Below are 21,260 nucleotides of genomic sequence, written 5' to 3'. Positions count from 1 at the left end.
CGAAATCCAGTCATTTCAATAGGAATTCGCATCTGAAATTTTGTGAGAGGGCGAAAGTTTTACCCCTTATCTATTTCGCATAGATTTCGAAGTTGGTCACGCTAATGTGCCTAGTTAGCCTAAAAGAAAGCTGCTTGTTTTGAAAGTGGCTCCTGTGTAAGGTGTGCTTCATACATCGCTACACTGTTGACAATATTATATTCACTGGACCTTTTTTGCCCGCAAAATGTGACTGCACCTTACAGTAGCCTATATTTACAAATTTAATAAAAAAAATTATTGAAATAATAAATTGATTGAAAATTGTGTTTTTGCAGTATTTCTTTGAAATAATTGACACTTGGTTTGGTATTTTGAGCAATGTGACAGCCATATATTTAAGTGTTGCATTAGTGTCCAAACACTGTTTAGGGCAACATGTGCATATGGAAAGAAACAGACCTTAAATAATGTAATCACAGCCGTACAACTTTGCAGTTCAGCAGGTCTCACAGAATTTACTTGCAATAGCCTATATTCACTCTCTATATTACATCATATACTAATCTTTTTTTCTCCTCTTTGTACGTTCCATGTGAACAATGCAGATAATGATTTATTCCTAGACCTGATATTGTAAAAAAAAAAAAAAAAAAAGATCATTTAAGACCACATTGACAAAATGGCAGCAGAGAGCTATCAATAGAGAATGTGTTAGTGACAGGTTAAGGGTTAATGTAATATTCTATTGTATCACCTACACTTTACCAACAAAAAGACACTGTGGTCTTTAGAAACATTTCGTTTGGTCAGATTTTGTCACACGTAAGACCAAAACTTGTTAGCTTCTTTGCCTATTAGGGACAAACTTCTATCAGTTTAGTTTAGATTTGTTTTCACAAATTGGAATTAAGTGTAATAAACCAAAGTGAAGTCCTGTATTCTATAATGGACACTTTGTAGAGTTTGCTCAGGAGGACACTGATGGCCAATCAATTGCCCCCAAACCCATAACCCCAAAGGCAAAATTTCCTGTTAAAAAAAACCCCAAAAACATTTCGAGAGATCTTGTGCCACAGTCCCCAATCTGCAAAATATCATTCAGTGTTTGAAACGCCCAAAACCCACTATAAATTCCACAAGTGGTTATTATAGCACCAAACAAACCCCCGAATTCCTATCAGTCTGCTTTGGTCCCCATATTCTACCCCAAGTGCCCAAAGTTCATGTTTGTCCTTTTCACCCCATATTTTGTTTCCCCAACCCCATCAGCCTAGCTAGTTAAGGCTGTTGTGTACAACCTTATACTTGACCTTAGTAGTCTTGGCTCTGGTATCCACCAGAGCCATCATAATTAGCCTCCATGTCGGGGGTGTATCCAGTGTACTCCGTGCCAGCAGTGGGCGCACCTGCGGGATCCTGGCTGGGATCAGTGTAGTCCTGAGAGAAGAGAGATGAGCTTGCGCCTAATTTGTACTTCTGGAATCCAAGGAAAGCTTGGCCAGCCTTTAGGAAAATGAAGATGCCGGAAGGAGAGGTTTAGAGGGTGGGATGAGAGGGATTAGCAATGGAAATTACATGATTATGGCAGCAGGAATGGAGGATTTTTTTTTTTTTTTTCAGTTTGGATGGTGAATAGTCAATAGTCCATCAGTTAAGGAAGCCATGTAAGGTTTAATTGGAAGGAGGGAATGAGAATGACAGGATGGGACAGAGAGGGAGAGGGGGGAAAAGAGAAAGAAAAGCAACATTAGTTTGATTAAGATACAAGATTAAGATGGTTAGTCAGCTTTAAGCTTAACAGAGTCAAGAATAAATTTAGGAAATGCTCAAGTGAGTGGCTAACACATAGAAAACCCACATCCAAAACAAAATGTAGAACTTGAGTGAAACTTAATAGAGTTTAATCGAACAGCATCTGTCAGTACATTATAAGATCTATCACAAAGGATAAATATACATCATTGATAGCAACAACAGCAGCTCAATTGTAAACAAAAATAAGATCATGAAATGCAATGGCAACAATAGAGGCAAATGAGCGGGACAATGTATCAGGATGCGATATCTTGTAGACAACCTTACATAAAACGTTACAACACAATTCTGTAAAGAGCTCAGCTGAACGTTTCATGTGGAACTGCCGCCCCCTAGTCAATTAAAAGTGTAACCGCAATTTAAAAAACAATCAAAAAATAATTTTCTGGAGAAAACAGATTATCTGGCACATAAATCAAAAGTTTGGGGTCGGTACAATTAATAATTGTTTTTGAAAGAAGTCTCTTATGCTCACCAAGACTGCAACTATTTACTCAAAAACACAGTAAAAATGGTAATATTGTGAAATATTATTGCAATTTTCTATTTTCATTTATTTTAAAATGTAATTAATTCCTGTGATGGTATAGCTGAATTTTCAGCATCATTCTTCGGTGTCACATGATCCTTTAGATATAATTCAAATATGATGATTTGATGCTCATGAAACTTCTTATTATTATCAATGTTGAAAACAGTTGTGCTGCTTAACAGTTTTGTGGAAAACATGATACATTTTTACGTGATAAAAAAGTATTTTTCTAAAAAAATAAATAATAATAATAATCTCACTGACCCCAAACCTGTGAACGGAAGTGTACCTTTAACCCCAAGAGATAATCAGCATATAATGACAAGGTATAATAAAATGAAGAAAAATCATGTTTTTCATAACTTCATAATTCCTTCAGAAATGTTATTTGAAGCTCTTCCCAGTTCATACAAGGGGGTTTAGGGCTTGATATGGCACTTGATGTGGCTCTTGACATGGCAAAAACAAAACAAAAAGACAAACAGATAACATGTAATATCTTCATTGGTATTCATTGGTGACTGTAGGATTTGAAGGGTGATTTTGTAGTTGATGTCTATGGCATAGTAAACAAATAAGTATGTGTGTGGTAAATGTTAGACAAATGGAGGTGGCGTATGAGGGGTGAACAGTTTGTCGTATTCCTCTTCAAAGGAGACTTTCTTTAGGCGCTCCAGGCCCAGCAGTGTAAGAACACCCTAGAGAAAAACAGATCGGCCAGAGCCAGCGATCAACAGAAAGTATGACTGGAAAAACATTTCAACAACACTGGGTTAATCTTATGGATACAGCTGGGTGGTTTCTGTAAGAGAAGTGCTTTGAGAGATTAGAGGTTAGAAGGATATATGCAAACAGTGAAGCAAAGATTACTGGGGTAAATAATTCTCTGGAAAAGTACAGAAAGTAGATTAGTGAATGAAGCTGTGCTGCTGTTCACAGATCATTCATTGAGAAGAAAGACAGGCCTGCAATCTAGCAAATTTTCAGCTGAAAGACAAAATATGCTGAAAAGCTTTCCTGAAAACATGAACAGAACTTAGCCTAGATAACACAAATAAATCATTTTTAATGTAAATGTTGTCTCTGGATATTTACCGGTAGATGGAAAGAGATCGCATTTTCAGTTGATGTGAATGTATTTGAGAAATATTTTTTTTACCTTTATTGGAAGTTATTGAAGGAAGTTAGTGTAATCACTTTAAAACAAATATAAATATGTTTTTAAATATCTAATATAATATATGAAATGTGTAAAATTAGCATTTTGGTCAAGTGAGTCCTGAAAGTTTTTGGTTTTGGTGTGTCACCGTGTTGTTATTGTTAACTAAAATGATTACAAAATAATTTTCAGTGATTGAAATAAAGTTTTAAATTATTAGATGAAATTTTATTTTTAGATGAAAGAAACGACCGAAACTAAAAAGGAAATATTCTCAGTACAGACCCATGTAAATATGGAGAAGAAGGCGAAGGTGATGGCTGCTCTGGCTGCGTCTCCGCCCTCTTTGAGGGGGTTGTCCTCTGGTTTAGCCACCTGCCACTGATTGGCCAGGAAACAGAATCCCACAAACCACACGAAAGACCAGAAGGCTGAGAGAAAAAAGGGAAAAAGGTTCAGAATTTCAGATTAATAAACGGCACAAAAAATGCCTTTGATTGAAAAACAAAAACAAAACAAAAAATCCTCACAAATAAATATAAAATGATCTACAAACAAACCTAAAACAGAGTGATAGCTTATAGTATTCACAATCTAAAGAAGGTCTGATCAAAGCAGTCAATTTATATTTACAGGCATAGATGGTGCCATTGCACCACAAATCCAGCATTGCACTGCAGCAAGTTTAGAAGCAGTTACATTTTACCAACAGAAGGCAGTGTCTTAAAGTAATGCTGCGGTACAGGAAGTTCGGATCACTGCTGCATCCGAAAGCTAGAGGTAGAAGGCAACAAGATACCTTCATCTGATTGATTTTTGAAGGCAGCATAGATGTATCCTTCGCTGCCTATGATATCCCACAATCTTGTGCTTTTGATTCTGTGACAGTTGAGCTAAAAAATAAAGATGGCATCTGACAAGGCAGCAACGCAACAAGTCAGCATCCTAAGTTTTAGGGACGCAGCCCTAGACTCTAAGTGTGCTTTTGAGCCAAGAAGACCTTAGAAACAAATGTATATGGGAAACATTATTAAAACCTTCTTAGAGCCACATAAAAAAACTTATAAGTGTTCAAATGAATACAATATAATGTGTGGTTTGTAAAAAAAGAAAAAGTGAGGCAGATTCAGCAGCAGCCTTGCAGTAAATGTATCTTATTAGTGATATAAAATATTGATATGCATGAATACTTCCATTCATATCAGCAGTTTACCTGAAACTCCAATATCAGCTAACACAGCCTTCTTGCGGTCTTTGACGCTGCTTATCTGAGGAAAGTAGATGTCCAGTGCCATAAATGCAGCACAGCAGAGGAAGGCCAGGGATCCCATCCCAACGGCATAGTTACAGGCGTTCTGGTTGCGGTTAAAGATGCAAAATTCCTCTACCTCATTTGGACGGTTCACATAGCCCTCGTTAGCAATGCATCCAAAGATCACGATGGAAAAGATCTGAGGAGGAGAATTAAAAGAAGGAGACCATGAAGGGAAAATGTGGAAAGAAAAAAAGAGAATTTGGACTTCACACTTTCATTTATAATCCTGGGTTATTTTGCGGCATATTCACATTGTTCATACAGCCAAGTTTAAAGTGCAAGCTAGATTTGTTAGTGACTTTGTTAGTGAAGTCAGCATGAAACAGAAGTTTGGATAGTCTTTTCTTCCCTATTGTGATGTATATGCTTCTCGAACAGGAAAAAAATGTTGAGTGAGACTTGATCAGGAATTGATTGGATTGTTGTGGTTTGCTATTGCTGTGATGTCATGTGAGTGAGAGGTTGTCCCGCCCTGACGCCGGTAAACACGTCATCAGGGAAAAGATGTCGCTGCACCATGAAGGGGAAATTATTTTGATGAAAGAATATGAGGGCACATGGATTTTAAATCAATAACGATGTGCATAGATCAGTCATTTATAATAAATACTGCAATATTCCATAAAAAAATAATTATTGTCAATTTTGCCCAAGGAGAATACCCACAAACAGAACTTTATAATTTGCTTTGTTTTCTGAGTTATGTTATGCTAAAAGAATCAGTGATTTAATAATTATAATAAAAAACTTTGGGGCAGATTTTATATACTATTATATACTGCAAAGGCATTTTTACCCGACTCTGTAGCCGGGGCTCATAACTTAGGTCTTAGTCCAGCGTTAAAAAGAAACATTAACCCAGAGATAAACACAGTGTCAAAAGACCTAGAGCCAATTAAAGTTGTTGAAATGTTATAGTGCTGATTTCAGCTTTTCTAGTATACAAACAAAGGAAATTAAACTGTTTCTCGCAGCCAACCACAACTTCTGGCTGAAAACATTGTGAAAACAGATGCCATCTATCACCACAAACATCACTGATTGATTCATGTGTACATCTGTTTTTAATCTCACTTTGTTGCTTTCTACTGGTTTTGTTTTCTACAGGGAAGCTATTTGACACTTCCATAATTATAAGTGCCTATTTAGATTCCGATGAGCCTATGTTCTCATTTTGGCTCCAGGAATAGTCAACTATCTTCAAGAGGATGAAGGCAAGTTTTGACAAAGGCCAGGGTTTTAACAGCTGGCCTGTGCATCTGTTACTATATGTCTGAATGTGTGAGAGTGCGAGAGAGGCACTTCATTTCTCCACTCATGCAATTAAGTTGAAATGCTCTTGGCTGCCAGCAAACTCTCCCATAGTTGTTCCCTAATTGTCAGCTACAAGCCCATGATTTAACCCCGAGAATCAGCTTTATCATTAAACTAATGTTAAGGGGGTTGGCAACATCAAATCAAATAAACGCTGAATCTCCTAAGATAAAGATTCAATGGCTCATTCAAACCTTGAGGAGGAAGCGAAAGAGGAGAATATGGACGTGGTCATGGCTAGGGAAAAGAGGCCAACATGGCATACTAATTTTGCAAATGGAACTTGAGGTAAGTAGTTTTAAGTTTTAGCGCAATGTTGTGTTGATCAATTCGCATTTCATGTTGCATTTTTATTGGCTAGTCAGTAGACGTAGGTCGAAGTATGATCATGCAAAATTTCTGAAACTGTCAGAAAATTATCACAGGCTATCTTTGGTCGCAAGACCGTGACAACTGCCGTCTTTGACCCTCTTTCACTTTATGATGTAGAACCACCGTTTAGGAGCCAAGACCACAGTCATCTTTCGTCTTCGACAGCCCAAAATCGTACAATGTGTACCGGGCATAATGGCAGATTCAGACTGCACAATATCAGCCCGATTTTGGCATGATCCGCTTGACATTGTGTGTTGTGGTGATTCATAAACGACAATGGTCGTCGGGAGGCAAGAAACGATCGTTTTATCACGTATAGTGTGTCATAGTGGACGACAACCAACGATAGCAGAGGCGCTAAAGCAACCTGGTGAGTACTGGAATTAGAAAGTGAGCGTCTTTAGAACACATAGAAAACATTTCTGGAGTTGTGAAATTAGGTTTGCAGTCTGTATTGTATACGTACAGTCTGTACTGTACACAGTACATCACAAGAAAATACATTGGCATAATGCCCGCCTATGTTGTACGTTGTCCAGCATTGTCCAGCCCTCAAATCTCTCAAAACGCGGGATTCGCAAAACACTTGCTCTTGAAAGATGGGTCAAGTACCCAGTTTTAGAGGTGGGCAGATCGATACTAATATCGATAATATCGATACCAACGTTGGTATCGGTATTGATCGATACCAACGTGAAAATATCGATACTTAAGTTTCAGTTTCTCTCGTTTTGCGACCTGACCGTGTTTGTCAAAATGCTGCTGCTGTCACAGCAGAGCAGAGCAAGCTCTCTCCTCTCCTGTGTTGTACCGTCACGTGACTCACCACTAGCGCGCTACTCAGGACTAACCCCACCCCTACCGCTACCACCAGCAGTCAGTCAGGCGCGCGCTCAGCCGTTCAGCTCATCTTTCAAATCCTGAAAAAGAGTGCGCTAAAGAGGAGAAATGTTATTTTATTCTCATTATATCTTACAAAGAGAATTTGTTTTACAATTTGTATAATATTTGTTGTGAAGTAAAACTTTGTGACTTTGTTTATTTAAGAAAAAAATCCTGAAAAGAAGTGCACTAAAGAGGAGAAACATCATTTTATTCTCATTATATCTTACAAAGAGAATTTGTTTAACATTTTTTATAATATTTGTTGTGAAGTAAAACTTTGTGACTTTGTTTATTTAAGAAAAAAATCATGAAAAGAAGTGCACTAAAGAGTAAATTCTTTAAAACCAAATCTAGCGGTATCGCACACCTCTACTGAAACGTCATTTTATTCTCATTATATCTTACAAAGAGAATTTGTTTTACATTTTTTATAATATTTGTTGTGAAGTAAAACTTTGTGACTTTGTTTATTTAAGAAAAAAAATCCTGAAAAGAAGTGCACTAAAGAGGAGAAACATTTTTTGTTAACATGCTACTTGAAAAGAGAATTTGTTTTTACATTTTTTATATTTGTGAAGTAATAATTTTGTAATTTTGTTTATTTAAATAAAACAGAAGTAACCAAAAGTTGTTTCTGAACAAAAGCTTTTGTAGTACTGATTTTAACTGATTAATAACCCAAAATGCAAATCACAAAAACAAATTAAAAGTCATGAAAATTCATTTAGATTTAGGTTGAAGACGCATCCACCTTAATTATTAAAAAGTATCGGTATCGGTATCGGCGATACTGGCCCTGTATTTACTTGGTATCGGATCGATACCAAATCTAGCGGTATCGCACACCTCTACCCAGTTTATTTGGACCAGCTTACTCCTCAGAATCACAACCTGTAAGTATAAATAAATATTGATGCATATATTTTCTACCAGATGTTCAAAATACTTTAAATACGTTTGTGTTTATATTGTGTATAAACGAGCAGGACGAGGCCGGTGGCGTGAGTGCTAATGGATCATACAGCTGTGAGACGCACCGGTCTCGCGTATATTGCTTACCGGCTAACTCACGTTATCACTGTCTTACTGAAATACTTCTACTAAGCAGCTGTGGGCCACTATTACTTAAACTGTGTCTATTAATGCAGATTGCTTGTCATTCTTACTACTATGAGTAAAGATAAAGGATGGAGCAAGAGTTGGTTTAAAATGTTTTGTTACATCCGTCATTCATGTTAGTGCTGGGCGAACATATGCACCGTTATTGATACAGTTCCCGCATGTGGACCACAATAAATTATAAATATACACATCGGTTTGTTGATGGACATACACTTGTTAATGCTGATGGTGAGGAATTACAGTTGGAACATCTCATAATGTACCTCAAACTAAGTAGCGTATCACTGAGATTCTGAGAAACGTCCTGCTCAAGTCCTTGCGATGGAGGTTCGGGTTGAATAACTAGTTCTTCCAATGTTTCATCATCGGACTCGCGCTCAGATTGATATGGTAAAATCGACGTCATCGTTAATGTCTTTACAGTGTGTACATGTGCTGAGCTTTAGGAAGCCTCCGGACAGACCTTAAGTTCAGTTATGGTAATGAGTGTTTAGCTTCCGAAACACACGCTGTACGCGGTAGACCAACCACAACAGACTGGGCCATCTGGCCAATCAGAGCAGAGCAGGCTCGGGGAAAGGAGGGATTTAGAGAGACTGATTCATCCGTCGAGTCGTTTGAGAATCGTTGAAAAATGTGGTGATGTTCAATGTATATTATGAGAAAATTAAACTGTTTTTTTTTACTTTTGATGCATGTAAACCTGTTGTAGGAGGCCTCCAAAACAAAATTAGGAGCCTTTAAAATAGCATAATAGGGTCACTTTAAGCTAGTACAACCATTGTTTGTTTAGCCTACGCTCTTGTTTGTTTGTTGCTGGTTCCGGCTTCTTGATGACATTACACACACCGTTAAAGACGGCAAGCGATGATTGGTAAGCATGTTAGTCTGACATGTTACTTATGCACGACACAGCAAGAATTTAGAAGTCAAAATCACATAATCTGACACAGTGACTATTGTAACAGACAAAAATATTGTGAAGTCTGTACCCGGCATAACAGTCCTGCATCGCATTTTATAAAGTGAGCGTCTTTAGAACACATAGAAAACATTTCTGGAGTTGTGAAAGTAGGTTTGCATTCTGTATTGACTGTGATGCAATAAAAAGACAATGTATCCCAAAATTAATGCCAAGAAACGTCTATCGAGTTGTCCAAGTGGAACGAATGGAAAAAACATACACTCGATGTAGTCTGATTCATGAACTAATTACATTATGAGCTGGTGCCCTTTTTAGTGAATCACAACCATACAGCACGACCATGTTCGTGACAAGATCGTGAACATGGATGTGATTGTAAGATTAGCCGCAGTATTGCCACGGTTATATATGCGCCACAAGATATCATCATGACAAAGCAGTATCACTGCTGACTGATTGTCCATATGACAGCATGTTGGTGTTCTTGTAGGCAAGATTTTTTTTAAATAATACATTAATTCTCTCTCTGAGTCTGTGAATTTAAAGGAGAACTTCACCCATTTCAACATTAATCTTTATTGAAAGTGGGTCATATATGTAGTCGAAATGTAAAAGAAATTTTGAATTTGGTGCCCTCTTGACCGAGAAAAGACAGAAAATAACTTTAGGGTGCATTTGTATGTAAGACAATAACTCCCACAATGCACCACATTGCACAGCTCCGCAAGCCACTCCCACTAATCCAGAACAGCGCAAACATCAGAGAAATCACTCTTCCGTCTACAAGGCTAACGTTAGCTGCCACCAGAGTTTGAAATTTATTTCACACAAAATTTCTAGTTAGTTGGCTGTGGCGAGCAGGACGAGGCCGGTGGCGTGAGTGCTAATGGATGACACCTGTGAGACGCACCGGTCTCGCGTCTCTTACGGAGGAGCGGAAGCATAAAAGTAGGAGCGACGACAGTGCAGATCGGAACAGGCCTGATTTTATGTTGTGTTTTGTTTCTGTTGTGTGTGGCCAGCAGTGAGGGGCTGCTGGCTTATACTTTTGTTTTGTATTTGTTTATATTACTATTAAAATGTTTAAATGTTTGCCGGTTCCCGCCTCCTTCACACAACAACAAACCCCGTTACATTGGCAAACTCATTAGTGAATTACTCCTCGTTTGTATTTCTTTCTATATGGTGAATTATTGCATGATACCGGGATGTTCAGTCAGAACATATGCGGAGTGAAACTAGGATGGTTCACATCACAACACAAACGTCCGTGTGCTCGTCTGATTCAGAGATTTCGTCCAGGAGAAATTGCCATCATTGAAATTCTCTGCAGCAGACGGACTCTATCGGTGTCCGTAGCGCACAGCGAGAGCACAGGCACCACCAATCCGCCCCAGCTCGTGCCAGTCCGGGCTACTGTTCCTCCATCAGCTTCAGCTGCTCTTCACTATTTTGCGGCTCGTAAAGATAGCCACGAACAGCGGATTCGAGCAGCAGAATTTCAAAATCCTCTTCTTCCATATCATGTTTAGTTTCTTCCGTCATTGTTGTTACTTCCTATCTCCACAGCGCTTGCTAGCTTAGCTTCTAAACAAGATGGCTGATATGGGCTCTATGCACGGCTGTATTTCCGGTGAAGGTCTAAGGATGCTGGATTACTTCCACCGATCGTAGAGTCCAATGCTATACCGAGAATTTATATTGGTTTTTATACTCTATTGCTATACTAAAGAAACGTTAGTCACAAAAACAGACAAAACAGACACATCTCATTTTTGTTTATGCTTCTGTGTTTATTATATTAAATAAACATAACTATATATAAAATTACATCTAAACGTATTAAAGTTTCGTTTCAAAGACGAGAGGACAGTACATTTTGAAGACTCTGCCATAATACCGTTTTCCTCGGTTTTCCTCCGCTTTAAATCTCCCCAACCGGAAACGCACGAGCATCCTTGCGTCAAACGCGGAAGTTATGCGTGCATATAGCCCATTGATTTCAGTATCTGCAAGTGAAGTCCCACCCACTGATCTGTAATAGGTCTGTAGCGTGAGTGGGTCCCACACCCTGAATAAATGATGAGCTAGTGTTTGTAGTCTCAACCCTTATACAAAGAAATGGGACTTCCTGCTTGATGATTGTGAAATGATGATTTTTACGTCATAAGAAGCAGGAAGTGGAACACTTAAATCCTTATCTCTCCCATCTCAGGGGAAAATAAGGGAATAAACCATGACCATTCAAAAATATGACTGGGTTTCTAAAGATACAAAGCTTAATGCAAATGGGTGAAGTGTCCCTTTAAGGAGCTACTGGTCAAGTATTTTGCATGCTTTTAATTAGCTGTCTGGATCACAAGGCTCCATGGCGAATGAGTGCATGAAAGCAAGCATTGTAACAGGCAGCACACGGGATCCTGATCTTGTGATCATCAGGAGCAGAGCTTTACATGCTCTCTTTTTCAACCTGATTGGAATGTTTTAGGCTCATGTGTGAATGCGAAACAAGCCATTTGCATGTTTACATTTTTTAAACAGTGATCATTTGTAAACTTATTACTTGTAAAAAAAATGGCAAAACTTGTTTAGTTTCTTGTCTTAGTTGTCTTTTAGTTTATATTGTGACAATGAGGTTGTCTAGTCTCTTTAAATAAAAGCATAAACTGTCCATATTCTATATATATATATATATATATATATATATATATATTCTTATATATATATATATATATAAGCTTGCATATTGATATTACAATAATATATTAAGCATTTTAGAATACATTTATATTTTCTGTTTTTGTTTTGAATTATATCTTACTGTACAGTATTGTATTGTATTGTTATTTACCATTTTGTGCAGTAATGCCTCAATTTCCTAATTCCTACAGTGGATTAATAAAGTGCTACCCTAAATATTATATACATGTCACATTTTGTAGAGTTTAGCACCTCCCACAAGCTTAGTGTGTCGTATTTTATTGGTTTTCATTGGTCCTCGATGTAAATTATGGTTCTTCAATCATCCAGACATATCAGCTGTGGCTGGTTTGTGCTTGCACCATTTTAGAGCCAGCAACCATGGCTCATCCACCAATAAATCAATCAACACTTTGAGAGGAGGAGAAATACAGTCAAATAGAGCTGTCTAGTTATTCATTAGGGCTCTTTATACAAAGCAGAGTGTTGTTCCTGTAGCCGGTTGTGTAATGTTAGATAGTGGCCAAGACAATGACAGGTTATAGGAAACCTACAATAAAGTAAAACTAATCTACAGCTCATCAGTGATGCTTTAACATCAATTAAAACCGACTAGGAAAAATTACAATTCTGTTATGAACAAATTTTTTTTTTAATGAATCATTTGACCCAGTTCAGTCTGAATCATAGAATTCAGACTAATCCAATTCTTGAGTCAGTGAATATAGACTTACATTTTTGTAATTGTATTACACAAAGCTTCAGATTACTTTAGCAAACTTGCAAAAGTTATATAGACAACTTTTATGATGGTTTTATAGTGCATTTGCATTCATTTTGAAGCTTGCTTCCATTTATTGTAATTAATTGCATGAAAAAGAGCAACCATTCTATGTCTTTGATGGTCTGGATGGTGTGATGATGTCTTCTTGACCACTAAAAAGATATAATTTTCTCTTTTTTTCCTCAGTCTGTTACATGCCTGCCGAGCTTTGCCTCTCACTCTCCCCTCCCCCTCCAATCCCTCGCTTTTAATCTCCCTGACCTTGTGTTCACTATGCGGGGAAAGAGAGATCACGAGAGAGAGAGACTGAGTCATAAGACTACAGATGAAGACCACCTATACATCTATAGCGCTTCCCCATCCCCACACAATCAACCTGACCATCGCTTCACAGTATTCAGAAATCATGTGTTCATGCAGCAACACTGACCGAAGAAACAAGATTAGGATATTTATAAACATCAGTCATGTACAGTGGAGCAATAGGTCTGCTGTGCTATAAACTGGACAATTAAATCATACTGCATTGGTAAATGCTCAGGTACATTTGCAAAATAGCTTACTTCATGTTAAAGATATTGTAATAGTGCTTCTAAAAAAACTGCAATAGCAAACATGCTGATGTATTATATCAACTTTGACCATGCGCCGTTGTGGTTGGGGGGTTGTAAGTAGGTCCTAATCTTCCCACGTTACGTTCAAAACCAAGGGGGTAATCCATCGAACGGAAGTTGAAGCCGGCCGGGTGCCGCCATGTTGTAGCAGAACTTCACTTGCGTTAGCATTTCCATTGACTCCCATTCATTTTGGCGTCACTTTGACAGCGAATAACTTTACATCTGAGGCGTTTAAAGACTTCATTTGTCCATTATTTATTTCTAAAGAAACACGACAATGTATAAAGTGCTCCATTACCTTCTATGTTACATTATGGCCCCGTATAAACAGTTTTAGTAAAAATAGGCTAACGATTGCGTCATAACCACTCGACTCTCTGTCGCGCTGTACAGAAATTACCGTACAGACAGGAGGAGAAGCTCGCAGGCAATCGGGGGGACGCCCCGTCAAGGGAGAAGCCCATAGATAATGAGTCCATAAAAGCAACGGAATACTTATTCCTGCTCACTCACGCCAAAGAACTCTTTGCTCAAGTTCCCCGTCTCTGCAAGATTAACGTTGGCAATTTTCACGCACAGCTACTAGAAGAGTAACGTCTGTCAGACAGGTTGCTCACGTCATCAAGCTTAGTATGAGTCGGTTTGAGTCTGCGCGTCAGGAACGGAAGTGCTCAGAAATCGCTAAAAATGGGCTTCAACTGTCTCAACTGAGTTCCAATGAGATGGCTCTGTCCACTTCTTATACTGTCTATGTTCAAAACGCGGATTTCAGTCAAGAAATAATCGCTGTCGGTTGCATTGAGACTCTGCTACGGTTTCATTTTGAAATTATAGTCGGCAAAATAAAGGGAAAACAAACAATATTGACAATATTGTGTCTAAAAAGTAACTCAATGTTAACTTATTGTTAATTTAAATGTTGTATAACATAAATATCACAATTGGAATTGTGCACGGGAAAACGGCACTCTTTCTGATGTGATATTCTAATATAAGAACATAATATGATATAAATATAAGACAAAAACTAACTTGGGGACATAACAGTTACACTGCACACATCACGCAGAGTGAAAGCACGAGAGACAAATGCGATGTCAGCTCGCAGTGCCTCGTACATTGTTAAAACAATGATTACAATATCATAAAAGACAATACACATCGCACACCATACGCACATAAAGAATGAACTTACAACTGAACTGACATTTACGACCTTTCTTCTCCTCTCCTCTCGCGTGCAGGAGACAGTTATGCTGCCGCGACTCGCGAGTGACGCGAAATGTCACGTGAACTAGCAAATCCACAAAGATAGAATAATAAATAAATAAAAATACGTACGCTAATTAGATGGTTTTAATTTGGAAAGCTTTTAGATATGTCTAAGTCAAAGTGTCATCTAAAATTTAAGACCTTTCATAAGTAAAAATAAGACTTTATAAGACTTTTTATGGCCTTAAATTTTAAAAATCTAATTTAAGACTTTTTAAGGATCCGCGGGAACCCTGATATAGCGCTTTTCTAGGCACTCAAAGCGCTTCACATGGAAGGGGGAATCTCCTCAACCACCACCAATGTGCAGCATCCACTTGGATGATGCGACGGCAGCCATATTGCGCCAGAACGCTCACCACACACCAGCTTACTGGTGGAGAGGAGACAGAGTGATGAAGCCAATCAGTGTATATGTATATATGGGGATGATTAGGAGGCCATGATGGACAGAGGCCACTGGGCAAATTTGGCCAGGATGCCGGGGTTACACCCCTACTCTTTCGAAAGACATCCTGGGATTTTTAATGACCACAGAGAGTCAGGACCTCGGTTTAACGTCTCATCCGAAGGACGGTGCTCTTTGACCGTGTCCCCGTCACTATACTGGGGCGTTAGGACCCACACAGACCACAGGGTGAGCACCCCCTGCTGGCCTCACTAACACCTCTTCCAGCAGCAACCTGGTTTTCTCAGAAGGTCTCCCATCCAGGTACTAACCAGGCTCAGCCCTGCTTAGCTTCAGTGGGCAACCAGTCTTGGGCTACAGGGTGATATGGCTGCTGGCCAGGTGATGGCTGAATGGAGGTGGCTGAATGGAGGTGATGTTGTGGCCCTACTCCCTTTGGGAAAAGTTTAATTTATCAACTATTACCGATCGTCAGCGAGAAACTGGGGAGCCTTTTGACAGGTCAGTGTCTCCTTTCTTTTCCAGGTCTTAAATATTGCCATGACATGCTGTAATCTTGCAATTAAGTTGCAGCATTTCCGACAAACTCGAGATGAACAAAGAGCTGTGTTTAACAGAACTAATCCTAACTATGACAGTTGGCTGCAAATATTTTTTTGTTTCTCTCTACTGTCAAATATCAGTTTAGAGGCCCTGATTGTACCGTGGATGTGTAGATTAACTTCGCATAATCTGCAAAAGTCGTTTACAGCCATGTTCACTCCGGTATTTCGCTCGCATCATCAAGTGTTTACAGCAGGTTTACAGTGGAAGTTCGATCATAGATTTGAGTTCGATGCATGATGTCTGTGGTTCGATGCGGCTGTGTTGGCACATAACATACGTCATATATAAACTTATCTGATTGGCTTACGGGTAACCAATGATTTTAAACTTCAGACAAGCGCCCCCTAGCGAGAGAGAAAACACTTCTCTATTATGCCATTCCAGACTCGAAGCAAAGTGAAGTAGCAGAGTCTGGTATTACCAGGCTACAGAGGGATGTAAATATAATAAAACACAGAAAGGTGTCAGCAGTTAATAGGTTAATGTAACATTTTCCGTTTCAGGATTACCAAAATAATTGTACAAAACAATCTGTACAGTGGACAAATCTCAATTCACAATCATGACAGAAAATTAAAACACTGCATTAAATTAAATAAAGCAGAAAGGCAGCACAATCCTCCTAATATTGTGTCTAAACAAGACAGTTACTCAGAATTACAATGAGTGACGTCAGCTTTGCATTCTCAATATCGGTATATTGCGACACCCTAATTAACACGATAACGATATTTCATTTTTTAAATATCACGATTATTGTCAATACCAGTATATCGTGAAGGTCCTACTGTATATCCAGTATTTCTATGTATTTTTAATATTATATTGCTGACTTGAATCCAGAATAAGAGAGTGCAAGATTGTATAAATGTGGATTAGATACAAGATAATGCACGAGTTAATAGTGATCCATTGCCAGAATATCACAACAACCAGACAAGAAAAAATCCTGCCAGGAAATAAATGAATCACAATCTATGATAATAATGTTAGAGAGATAAAGAGGCTCTGTGAACTATATTTTCCCCCTTGACGTAGTCACTGTGCAGGAAAAAAGGTGGACATATGGAGAGAAATGGAGAGTGTGTCACCCTGCAGCAGTATTCAACTGTGCCATTAGTCCTATAACGGACAACAGTAAAATGACTGTGCTATATTTAAAGCATCACATGTGCACTGTAAAGGACTGGGCAGGCAGGATGGGTTCTGATTATAATATATATCCTTAAAAAAAAGAAGAGCAATTGCAACAGACGAGCTGGAAAATGATGTGGTAATTCTGTGTTTCACAGACACAGACATGCTGGTTGAATACAGTGTGGCAGCTTGTTGGGAAAATAAATGAATGAACTGCTGCTTATTCTTGCCAAGAGGTTTTTCATCACCCATGTTTTCAAACTCTTTCTGTGAAATATTTGTCAGTGGAGTTTCCTGTGTGAAAGAGACTGCTCACATAAATCAAAGATCCAAAAGATCATCAATTTTAAAGCGAGACTCTGTTTACAAACAGCAATGAGGAAAGACTCCAAGCCTATCCATCATCATATTTTCTACCAGATCTGAATCATGACAACTGCATGCTAATGTTGCTGTTCACAGAAAGAGTAATAGTGGAAAGAGACACTGTTATCAGACATAGGATAAATAAGAGGTTTCAAATAAATATTCTAGAGGCAATCCCATTAATGCCTTCACTGTTCATCTATTTTCATTTTCCTCATAGTGAGCCTGTTAGTATCCAGCCTGAGGCCTCTGATTGTTGTCATGCCAACGCAGCAGCATTCACTCAGCCAATCAGAGTATGAATCAGACGAATACACCTCCAATCCATCCTGAAGATTCCATACAGCACCGCACACACACACACACACACACACACACACACACACACACACACACACACACACACACACACACACACACACACACACACACACACACACACACACACACACACACACATATCCACGCCACTTAAAGGTGAAGGGTGTCATTTCTGTGCATACATGTATGCAGGTTGCCCGAACAGTCTCTCTATCCTCAATTGGTTGGAAAAACAGGAAATCCCACCTCCAACTCACAGTACTGGTTGATCGGGTCAGGATACTCAAACAAACAGTTTGGCTGCAATAACTAAAGCAACTTAAGTAATTCAGCTTACCTACTAAGAACATTCAGGATACATAAAAAGCTCCAACATAGTCACACTGAAAATATATATCGCAGAGATGTATCAAATACAGCCAGAACCTTCCCACCCTTTTTGATCAATACATTTCCATGACTTTTCTAGATATTCATGATCGCTGCAAACGTATTTAAATATGTAAATTCTTTTTTTAGAGATAGATTTCTATTTTACGGAACCCCTAAAGGCACATGGTGACAAAAAAAATGAGTCAGGGAGAAAAATTATTTGTCAATGCTTTTGTATTCCCTCATAAAACGTTTTGCATTCCCCCGAGAAAATTTGTTCGCAAAAGTTTTGCAAGCGAACGCAGTTTCTCGGGGGAACGCATATTTTTTTTCCTTTACCATGTCCCTTTAGGGGCTCCGTATATTTATGTGTTGTGTTGCTATCATTAACTAAAAATAAAAAGTATTTTCGTGAATTGAATTAAAGGTGAAATCATTTTTTTTATATATTAGATAAAAAAAACTTAAGACAATAAAAATTAAAAAAGTTGCCTTGGCAACGAACTGAAATATAAGTTAGAATTACTAATGTTGAGTAACTAAAATAACTAAAACCGAAATAAAACAAACAATTAATTAAAGCTAAATAGAAATATTTTTCAAATAACAAAAGTGATAAAAAATACAAAAGCACATAACAAAATCACAAAAAATAAAAAAAATATTTTTTATTTTGTATAAATTAGCAATGAATTAGTCAGTGGTCATTTATATTACAAACTCAGAATAAAGGCAAATGTATCGATTCTCAGTGGTAAATAATTTATATTCTTGAATGATACCACCTATTGCATAGTTGTGCCTTAATAATCACCACTTCAGACACCTGGCCACCCCTCCCCCAAATCAGCCACCCTCTTATAATCTCCCACCACCCCCTCACCATGTGTCTCTCTCTCTCTCTCTCTCTCTACAAACGTTTTTATCAGCAAACAGTGTACATGCTCATTCATGCAAGAGTCACATCTTTAAACAAATCAGGAGCCACTTGATTGAGATCAGATAAGGAAATAAATTATCAAATAAGCCGTGTTAAAATTGTTCAGTTAGTTAACAAGCAGTCAGAAATCTCTCTTGTAAAGGTAAAAGACAGACGTTGTCGACTAATCCACTTTTCCTTTATGAATACGAGCTTCTTGAGTCATGGTCAAACTCTCTATTTACAAATGAATTCATAAGATTGAGCTACAGAACAACTATTGTTATTTAGGTACTATTGTTATCTGGTCCAATAGCCTACAGTTTCCCTAAACAATGGTCGTTTACAGCAATATCTGTATACTGATTTTCACGAATTATCAATCAGAATCACATATTCCAGAGAGCTGTGTAATAAAAAAAAAAAAAAAAAATCTGAAAAAAAAAAAAAAAAATGAAATTGAAGAAATAATTTGCCAGGGCGCGAGATGTGCATTTAGGCGGCAAAGCTTTACAAGCCGTTAACGCGTCATCACATGGCACTCTGGTTCGCGCTTAAATTATGCAATTAGTAGAATCACTCTCACCCATGACACTATTCGAAGAATAGTCTGCGGTTGCTGAAAGAACGTAATTGGATCGAAGGTGCCGCCAGCCTTGCCAGCCCCGTATGCCTGCTCCATCCTCAGAGGTTCGTGATTTCTCCGTGTCGGAAGTTTTTGTTATAGAGAGATAATTGACCTTGATTTCGAATCAATTTATCCTCGTGCTACACCTTGACTCTTCGTGCTTCACCCTCGTCTGTCGTGCGGTCTCGATCTCGGCAGCCCGTTCGTGGAGGTTTTCTTGTAAAACGATGTCTCTTCCACTCCGTACCTCTCTCATTTCAAGGGTGGAGAGAGGAGACTGAGTAAACACGCATCCGGGGGAACGCGAGAGCGCGCATTATGCTGTCAAGCTTGATCGAGGATACTTAGGCGCGCCGCCGACCTCGTGCCCACCAGACGCGTAGTAGGTAGGCTAGTCTCTGTATATGTGACAGTAATACATTTGAATCACGCTAGATTACTTTAAAAACGTAAAATGTGTAAATATCAATATTCCCAAAAATGACGAGAACCCATAGAAGACCATTATATTGAATTTTATAATTAGGCCTACTGTACAAATCCTTTGTAACATTGTGCCACCTAGTGACTGCTCATAGCCCACACCCAGAGTACAAATGCTTAGTCATATGTAGACACAATATTTAATAAAACACATTTATTTAGTTTATGTTAAGTAAAACCCAAAACAAGGGGTGCACCGCACACTGCTCCAAATTCAGTTGCCAAATGCTTTTATGTGAAAATCTCAACTTTACAGGTGATCGTACAGATCGAAATGATAAGATTATAAATAATGCAAAATGTTTTTCAAAATGTATTTTGTAACCATTAATATATAAGTTAATATAATATAATTTCTAATATAATATAATGTAATAAATTATTTAACATAACTTCTGTAATGATGTAGGAACATCTCTAAAACAATCTATACACTTTCCAGGAAGTTGAGGGCACTTGCGAAAATTCTGCAGTTCATTTGAAGAGGAATGGTGAGATACTCATGTCGGTACATGGTAGGTTCTGGTTGAGTGTATAACAATGTATTCAATGGTAATTGGCTAATGCTTCACATGTTATGAGGGCAAGGCTTAGTCAAAATTACAATAAAAAGGCAACTACTTAACGAAAATAACAGGTACAAGTGTGATATGAATAGTTTGGCCAGGAACCAGAGGCCGAAGGTGATTGGTAATAATCAGACAAAAATAAAATGCTTAAAACAAAAATGAGGGTGTACATTTACTAAGGTGTTATTTACAAATAAGTGGTTCACAGAGTTTAATAAGAGCGCTTAAGCAATACTTGTTAAAAAAAAAAAAAGACTTTTTTTTGCATAAATTCATCCATGCACATCCATATAAAGCACAATCTGTATCTTCAGTCACACACAAAAACTCCATAAAAAAGGTTTTTTTTTTTTTTTACTTCCACAGGTAACAGTTGCAGTGGTTCTGATTTATGGCAAAAATTCTGATGCACTGCAGCAAAGATTAGTTTGAAAACATTTTCACAGGTGTCCAAGGTAAGTCCCTCAAAACACAATTCCTATTGGTGCACCGATTCAACAGGAAGGCTTATTCAGAGTACAAAATGTGTTCTGTATATAAGCAGAACCTTTTATTCATATCTAAAAGTAGCTTTCCTACCTAAAACATTCTCCTTACACATATTTAAAAAAAATGGCAACACTGGTTTTAGATAAGTACAAAAGGGGAACTTT

The 21,260-nt window shown here is 38.1% G+C and overlaps 1 protein-coding gene across 2 annotated transcripts; it reads right to left on the bottom strand.

The window, feature by feature from the left end:
- Positions 1-617: 617 nt before the first annotated feature.
- On the bottom strand, positions 618-19,884 carry syngr1a (synaptogyrin 1a). 2 transcript variants are annotated; one of them, XM_056239864.1, is made up of 4 exons: positions 19,514-19,879; positions 4,702-4,939; positions 3,774-3,919; positions 618-1,485 (listed from the first exon to the last, which is right to left on the bottom strand). In XM_056239864.1, the coding sequence occupies exons 1-4, from the start codon at positions 19,607-19,609 to the stop codon at positions 1,294-1,296; spliced, it is 672 nt and encodes a 223-aa protein (XP_056095839.1). In that variant the 5' UTR covers positions 19,610-19,879; the 3' UTR covers positions 618-1,293. The 2 variants fall into 2 exon arrangements, with proteins under 2 accessions (XP_056095839.1, XP_056095840.1); XM_056239865.1 differs by lacking the exon at positions 618-1,485 and adding an exon at positions 2,715-3,027 and having other exon boundaries at positions 19,514-19,884.
- Positions 19,885-21,260: the final 1,376 nt, after the last annotated feature.

The sequence above is a fragment of the Rhinichthys klamathensis genome, unplaced genomic scaffold (genome assembly GCF_029890125.1).
Source record: "Rhinichthys klamathensis goyatoka isolate OS25496 unplaced genomic scaffold, OSU_Roscu_1.1 h1tg000571l_1, whole genome shotgun sequence".
Lineage (NCBI taxonomy): Eukaryota > Metazoa > Chordata > Actinopteri > Cypriniformes > Leuciscidae > Rhinichthys > Rhinichthys klamathensis.
Note: the sequence above shows the minus strand (reverse complement) of the source record. Positions and strands in the feature narration are given on the sequence as shown.